Consider the following 8,662-nt stretch of genomic DNA (forward strand, 5'->3'; position numbering starts at 1 on the left):
TAAATTGGAAGAAATAAACAGATAATGGACCAAGCAAGGCTTCTTGAAGGAAGCTAATGAAATCAGGAAACTTTGAGACAAGGAGGGACAGTACTCGAGGAATGGGGGGGGGGGAGTGGGGGGGCAGGGGGCGGCAGTGGTGGAAACTAGTGAACATGCAGCATCAGGAGATGGAGATTCAGGTGTGACAACGTGGAGGCCGATGCCACTGATCCTTAGTACATGGAGACCAGAAAGGTGTGTGCTCCCTAAAAAACTAGTGTCAGGTTATAATATTTAATATAAATTTCCAATAATCTCTTTGTTCTCTCTGAGGCAAACTCAGAGAATGCCTCTTCCTATGTCAACAAAAGCCAAATAGGGCTCACTTAACACTCCTTAAGAGACCTTTAATTTGACCTAAGACACTCTTTCTGAATAATGGGACATTTTCCTTTTCTTAATATTTTGTGGACATATACTATGTTATGGCATATTAATGGTAAAGAAAACATAGACATCCTGGGTCTTAATTTCAATTGAAACTTTGTCAAACTCTTGTTCTCTTATTGTATTTACAACCTATGCAATTAAGAAATTCCTTTCTAATGGTCTAATTAATCACTCATAGAGACCATAAATCTGAAGGACGGAGCCCACCTTCTTTGTTCTAAAACAGGTTAAAGCCTGGCCAATTTTTGTATCAACAGTCAGATAATATCCAGCTCCATAGTACTATGTAACCATTGCTTTAAGGGGAATGAATTAATAAATGTATGCATTTGGCCTGTTGCCTCTCCTTCAACTAAACTTTCAGGTCAACAGTATTGGTGTCCAGGGTGGATTGGAACTGAGGAATGGGATGGACATTTCCTCATCACACCAACGCCAGGACTCAGGTGCCAGAGGATCCATTTTTCCTAGAGTCCTGGGTCTTGACAGGGTCCGTGTAAGTCCTCTCCCTTCCAGCTTCCAAAGGACTCCCACTAGCTTGACTGACGTCCAAAAATTCCCTTTCAAGGTAACATTGGGGGCGGAGACCAATTTGGGATAAATTGCCCTGTGCTAATTGGGTCTCCTTTGAGCATCGATCTAGGAAAATCAGCTAGCTATGGGTCAGTTAAAAAGAAAGCAACTAAAGTTAGAAATCTGGCTGATAAGACCCCTGCTTCTCATATGTCAAGCTGTTACCCACCTGATGATCACAGCTATTGCCAGCACTAGTGTCAATCAACTAAAGATAGCTGTAAATTCTCTTGGCTACCACAGGGCTCTTTTGGACAGGTCAACGTTGCTTTATCTTACAACCAAATTCTGTTTCAAGGCCAACAAAACCTGTAGCCAGCAGCAGGAATGTTTCATCTTGGGCTTGCTGATGTGGCTGAGGTAGAACAAGAGAGAGAAGCCTCTTCCCTTTAGGCCTCGCAGAGCCGCTTCTGTGCTAGCCCAGTACTGGCCAAATTCCTTTCTTCTTCAAAGTTCTCCAGTCTGTCCTTCTCTTCACTCTCTGGGTCCAATTCCCCCTCTGTCCTCCTTCTTCTCTCCCCCTTCCCTTGAAGGCCTCTGATCTGGGGAAGATGATGGCACCTAGCCGCTCTTTTCCCCCTCACCTTCCCCTACCTGCCTTAGCCCTGAGGAAGGCAACCTCTGTTCAAGGCTCCTTTGCCTCCTTCTTCCCCCTCCCCACTTTTCCTTTTAAGGACTCTGGTCTTGAAGAGGAGAGTTACAATTCACCTACAAAGTGACCAGCTTCTAATTGCTCTCTCTCTCTCCCTCTCTCTCTCTCTCTCTCTCTCTTTCTCTCTCTCTCTCTCTCTCTCTCTCTCTCTCTCTCTTGTGTGTGCTGTGAATGAGTCTGTTATCTTGTAAGATTTAAATGCAAGCAGCTGGACATCCAGGGCTGCAGCTGGGGAAAGAAACAAAACTTTAACACTTTTCCTTGTTGTTCTGGTCTGGCCAACGTGGAATTACAATGTAAAGTTGAACCATATGAGGTAAAATCATTTTCGCAGACTTGTATGTTGTGAGATTAATCTTAAAAAAATTTCGGGAACTGATCATTTGAAATTACTGGAAAAAAATACCTCCAAGATTGTGGTTAGCCCTAGAAATTCACCTTGCTAATCCTGATCACCTAACATTCCCCACTCCCTCTTAGAGTTAAGGGAGTATTTCAGAACAGGGATTCTTTAGCAACTACAGGAGTTCATGTTAACTCCTCTCATCCCAGATCTAATTATAGAGAGGAAAATGTAGGAGAAGTGTAGGGGCAGCAATCGCAATGATTCCAACAGTCCTGTGCCCTTGGGTATCCTTTTAACCCACCTTTCTAGGTAAAGCTTGGAAATGTCACCTAGGTCCTATACACTCTGCCCACCCTGTCCCAGCAGCTGCAAAGTGCCTGAGCCTCAGTAAATTCTGCAGCCGTGGGAGAATGAGAAAGGTGGATAGATCAGGCCTGTGACAAGCATTCACTAAACTCTTGCCTGCAAAAATCACCGCTGCTGGGACACCAGCTTCTCTGCTCTTGGCAAGCATCACTTCTCTGTTTCAGTTGCAAAATGTATTTTACGTCTGTTTGACCTGTTTTCTGATTTGTTAAAGTAAAAATAATTATGGTTGTTATGGGATCAAAATGATAAAATGATGCCAAAATGGTTCACATAATGATTGATATGTTACACACTGTATTATTATCTCTCTCTAATGTAATTATTAACTTTAAGGTGGTTTTAATTACTGAAAGTAATAAGATCAATCATTTCCGGACATGCAAATAATTCTGTCTGAAGTTATTGTTGTATTAAAACTGTATTTCTAAGATTGTATTTCTGAATTTCTCTTGGATTGTGAAAACTGAGTGACCACTGTAATCCAGAAGTGGTGTTAGACAAAGCAATTTTTAATCTGAATTTTGTTGAAACTGAAAAGATGTGGAGAAAATTGTGTAAAAGTAGGTATGTTACTTTATCTGTCCTGCTAACCTTGTCATATAATGTTTTGTAATAGCCATTTAGAAAATCAGATATTTCCACATTTGCATGTTAAAAAGTTGTAGCTAAAACAATTTGACTATCTTCTATGAAGTTGTAGATTGTTAACTAAATTACTTGGCAGTATTGTTTTAATGCTGAAACCAAAAATTGTTAAATGATTACTATGCATGGAAAGGAGGGAATGGAGTCAAAACTTTATTTAGATTCTTTCTGCCCATTCAGAACAGTATTCCCATTCATGTGGGCAAGACAGCCCTTGGAAAGGAACTTGGTTTATGTAATTCCTAAACAATGAATATGACTTGGTCAGAAATTGTAATAGAAAGAAAGGATTTTTAACAATTTACTTTTGCATCAGATGAGTTTTAAATTTGAGAAGGAAAGATACTAAATAGAATCCCTTATGTGTGTGTGTCCTGGCAAATCTTTATTGCTCATTGTAACTCCATGAGAGTGGAAATAACTGTATCTGACTCTAAGCTGTGATGAGGGACACTTGCAGTTTAAGGTAAAAGGCATTTGGGACCATAACTATTTTTTGTTTTGAGTTTGAATTTGGGTATAGTTGTCTGCGTTAATTTCACTCTTATCTGAATTTAAACAGAGTAAAGGATGTTTTATCCTGTCATATTTCGTATGTCACATGTCCCTGCTTTTTCCTTGTATAGTAAACTTCTGTGATCAATAGCAAGTGACCAGCAAAATACATGAGCCCTTTTGTGTAATCTTACTGGGAAATCGAATATTGTTTTCATCTGAAATTAGAACATGTGCAGAATTTTATGTAAACTCTTTGAGAGCCACCTTAAGATGTTCCCATTGTTTTAAAGGATTTTTAAAAACAGTAGTGCTGTTCTGTGAGTCAGTCTCTTACTGTTACCAATGTGAGATTCCATTCCAACACCATTTTTAGTAAAACATTTTGTGATATCTAGGAATTCTGCAATAACTGAGAATTGAGTTTGTGATAATACTCTGGAAATTCATACTACTTAAGAATATTTTGGTAACAACTCAGCTTTAATGAATTCCAATTTTAAAGGTTTATTTTTGCTTAAGGAAAGAAGAAAGGTATATCAATCATTTTAAAAGTTTCCAACTAATTTTCTTTTTTTTTAAAATTTATTTATTTAACTTTTAACATTCATTTTCACAAAATTTTGGTTCCAGATTTTCTCCCCATTTGTCCCCTCCCCCTGCCCCCAAACACCGAGCATTCTAATTGCCCCTATCAATCACCAATCTGCCCTCTCTTCTATCATCCCTCCCTTCCCTTGTCCCCATCTTCTCTTTTGTCCTATAGGGCCAGATAACTTTCAATACATCATTACCTGTATTTCTTATTTCCCAGTAGCAAGAACAGTACTCAACAGTTGTTCCTAAAGCTTTGAGTTCCAACTTCTCTTCATCCCTCCCTCCCCACCCATTCCCTTTGGGAAGGCAAGCAATTCAATATAGGCCATATCTGTGTAGTTTTGAAAATGACTTCCATAATAGTGATGTTGTGTAAGACTAACTATATTTCCCTCCATCCTATCCTGCCCCCCATTGCTTCTATTCTCTCTTTTGATCCTGTCCCTCCCCAAGAGTGTTGACTTCAAATTGCTCCCTCCTCCCACTGCCCTCCCTTCCATCATCCCCCCCACCCTGCTTATCCCCTTCTCCCCCACTTTCATGTATTGTAAGACAGGCTTTCATATCAAAATGAGTGTGCATTTTATTCCTTTCTTTAGTGGAATGTGATGAGTGTAAACTTCATGTTTTTCTCTCACCTCCCCTCTTTTTCCCTCCACTAAAAAAGTCTTTTGTTTGCCTCTTTTATGAGAGATAATTTGCCCCATTCCATTTCTCCCTTTCTCCTCCCAATATATTTCTTTCTCACTGCTTAATTTCATTTTTTAAGATATGATCCCCTCCTATTCAATTCAATCTGTGCTCTCTATCTCTCTCTTTGTGTGTGTGTGTATGTGTGTGTGTGTGTGTGTAATCCCACCAAATACCCACATACTGAAGAGTTTCAAGAGTTACAAATATTGTCTTTCCATGTAGAAATGTAAACAGTTCAACTTTAGTAAGTCCCTTATGACTTCTCTTTGCTGTTCACCTTTTCATGCTTCTCTTCATTCTTGTGTTTGAAAGTCAAATTTTCTTTTCAGCTCTGGTCTTTTCATCAAGAATGCTTGAAAGTCCTCGATTTCATTGAAAGACCATTGTTTCCCTGAAGTATCATACTCAGTTTTTCTGGGTAGGTGATTCTTGGTTTTAGTCCTAGTTCCTTTGACTTCTGGAATATTATATTCCATGCCCTTCGATCCCTTAATGTAGAAGCTGCTAGATCTTGTGTTATCCTGATTGTATTTCCACAGTACTTGAATTGTTTCTTTCTAACTGCTTGCAATATTTTCTCCTTGACCAGGGAACTCTGAAATTTGGCCACAATATTCCTAGGAGTTTCTCTCTTTGGGTCTCTTTCAGGAGGTGATTGGTGGATTCTATCAATATTTATTTTGCCCTCTGGTTCTAGAATCTCAGGGCAGTTTTCCTTGATAATTTCATGAAAGATGATGTCTAGGCTCTTTTTTTGATCATGGCTTTCAAGTAGTCCTATAATTTTTAAATTGTCTCTCCTGGATCTATTTTCCAGGTCAGTTGTTTTTCCAATGAGATATTTCACATTGTCTTCCATTTTTTCGTTCTTTTGGTTTTGTTTTGTGATTTCTTGGTTTCTCAAAAAGTCTTTAGCCTCCATCTGTTCCATTCTAATTTTGAAAGAACTATTTTCTTCAATGAGCTTTTGAACCTCCTTTTCTATTTGGCTAATTCTGCTTTTTAAAGCATTCTTCCCCTCATTGGCTTTTTTAACCTCTTTTGCCAATTGAGTTAGCCTATTTTTCAAGGTGTTATTTTCTTCAGTATTTTTTGGGGATCTCCTTTAGCAGGGTGTTGACCAGCTTTTCATGCTTTTCTTGCATCTCTCTCATTTCTCTTCCCAGTTTTTCCTCCACCTCTCTAACTTGATTTTCAAAATCCTTTTTGAGCTCTTCCATGGCCTGAGCCCACTGAATATTTATTTTGGATGTTGGGGATATAGAAGCCTTGACTTCTATGTTTTTCCCTGATGGTTAACATTGTTCTTCCTCATCCAAAAGGATGGGAGGAGATATCTGTTCACCAAGAAAGTAACCTTCTATGGTCTTATTTTTCCCCCCCTTTTCTGGGCATTTTCCCAGCCAGTTACTTGACTTCTGAGTTTCCTCTCCACACCCACCACTCCTCCAGATCCTCCCAGCCAATGCTTGGGGTCTGAGATTCAAATGCTGCTTCTCAGCCTTAGGGCTTTTGCCAGGGGCAGGGCTAGTATTCAGTGTGAGATTAAGTTCAGCTGCTCAGGTGGGGACAGGGCCACCACACAGGGCTCAGTTCCAGCCTGCTTTGGGAGCCCCTGTCTGCTGCTGCCTCTGCTGCTGCCTCCTGAGGGGGCCTGAGTTATGGGGACACCCTACTCCCCTCTTGGCCAGCCAAGAAGACCCTCTCACTGACATTTGGCGCCTCTGGGTGGAGGGACCTGTGCTGCCGCTGGAGATTCTGTCCCTGAAACCTGCTTGGATCTGCTCTTCTCGGTGCCGCGTGGCCAAGGCAGGCCTGGGCTCTGTTTTGGGTCCGGTACGCGATGGACCTTTTGGGTCAGTTTTTCAGGTCTCTCTGGAACAGAAATCTCCTCCTCTCCATTGTTCTGTGGCTTCTGCTGCTACAGGATTTGTTGGGAATAGAAGGAAGGAGGGATATAATCAAAATTTTATAAAACAACCAGCATTTAATTAAATTAATATGTAATTGGTGGGAAAACAAAATATATTTTTAAAAAATGTTTACAGAATAAAGAAAATAGACTTTTAGCTTTTCTCCCAAGCTCAGGTGCCAGGATCTGCTACTTCAGCCGCATCCCAGAAACAAGATGGTTAAGTCAACAGATTTAGCCGTACTGGGCACCTGCTGACCAAGGCTGCATTCACCTCAGGTGAAGTAGACATCGTGGCCATCAAAGACCCCTTCATTGGGCTCAACTACGTGGTTTATATGTTTCAATATGACTCTACTCATGGCAAGTTCAAAGGCAGAGTTAAGGCTGAGAATGGGAAGCTGGTGATCAATGGAAAAGCCATTACCTTCTTCCAAGAGAGGGATCCCACCAATATCAAATGGGGAGATGCTAGAGCCGAGTATGATCTAGAATCCACTGGAGTCTTTACCACCATGGAAAAGGCTGGGGCTCATTTGAAGGGTGGAGCCAAGAGGGTCATCATCTCTGCCCCTTCTGCTGATGCCCCAATGTTTGTAATGGGAGTGAACCATGAGAAATATGGTAATTCCCTTAAGATTATTAGTAATGCTTCCGGCACTACCAACTGCTTGGTCTCCTTGGCTAAGATCATTCATGACAACTTTGGCATTGTGGAAGGACACATGACTACAGTCCATTACTGCTACCCAGAAGACAGTAGATGGCCCCTCTCGTAAGTTGTGGAGTGATGGCCGTGGTGCTGCCCAAAACATCATCCCTGCTTCCACTGGTGCTGCTAAGGCTGTAGGCAAGGTCATACCTGAGTTGAATGGCAAGCTCACAGGCATGGCCTTCTGTGTTCCTACTCCCAGCATATCTGTTGTAGATCTGACCTGCCACCTGAAGAAACATGCCAAATATTATGATATCAAGAAAGTAGTCAAGTAGGCATCAGAAGGACCCTTGAAGGGCATCTTGAGCTTCACAGAGGACCAGGTTGTATCCTGTGACTTTAACAGCAACACCCACTCTTCCACCTTTGATGCTGGTGCTGGTATTGCCCTCAATGACCACTATGTCAAGCTCATTTCTTGGTATGACAGCGAGTATGGCTATAGCAACTATGAAGTGGACCTCATGGTCTACATGGCCTCCAGACAGTAAAGTTTAAAGCCATGGATCTTCATCCCCAGGCAAAAAAAAAGAGTTCTTCCACTGGGGAGCCTACATTTCTAACTTACATTCTGTAGTGGGGATACCACGTCCCATTCACATCCTTGTCCCAATACACCCCTGTAGTATGGGGGAGAAGCCTAGAGTCCTGTATTGTCTACCACCAATAAATTCACCACATTATCTGCAAAAAAAAAAAAAAAAAGAAAGAAAGAAAATAGAGGTTCTCCCCCGTTCAGCATGGCAACATCCATTGTTTACAGCAAATGGAGAAATCTGGAATCCTCTGAATAAGTTCACTTTCTTTGACAGCATGCTTTCTAGTAAGACACAGAGGTGATGAGGTTGTGAAAACAATTAACCTTTAAGTCTGTTAGTATTTAATTATTTTGATTTATTTTTAGGTTCATTGTAGGATTAAATTCCCTTATTTGGGAAAAACTAACCCTAACAGCTAAGCCAAATTAGAATAGATATTTTTGTAAGACTGCATTTTCTATAGATTTAATATAGATTGATAAGACTTTATCATTTAGTAGCAGATACTTTATGATAAGACAAATATCTTCATGGGACTAAAATAATCATGGCATTATCCAACTGTTTTCTAAGGCTAAATTCCCCTTTCTGGCTGCTAGAGTAAAGAGGTTGACAAAAGCCAAAGTTCCTTTGTTCAGTTTAGTGGATAAGCTCCTTTTTACATTTTCTCCAGCAAGACATTAACTCTACATGG

At 40.6% G+C, this 8,662-nt stretch overlaps 1 protein-coding gene across 1 annotated transcript; it reads left to right on the forward strand.

The window, feature by feature from the left end:
- The first annotated feature begins 6,645 nt into the window (after positions 1–6,645).
- Positions 6,646–7,920, forward strand: LOC140520112 (glyceraldehyde-3-phosphate dehydrogenase-like). Its single transcript, XM_072633800.1, has 4 exons — positions 6,646–6,658; positions 6,994–7,271; positions 7,468–7,700; positions 7,776–7,920. The coding sequence occupies exons 1-4, from the start codon at positions 6,646–6,648 to the stop codon at positions 7,918–7,920; spliced, it is 669 nt and encodes a 222-aa protein (XP_072489901.1).
- Positions 7,921–8,662: the final 742 nt, after the last annotated feature.

This window comes from Notamacropus eugenii, chromosome 1 (assembly GCF_028372415.1).
Source record: "Notamacropus eugenii isolate mMacEug1 chromosome 1, mMacEug1.pri_v2, whole genome shotgun sequence".
Lineage (NCBI taxonomy): Eukaryota > Metazoa > Chordata > Mammalia > Diprotodontia > Macropodidae > Notamacropus > Notamacropus eugenii.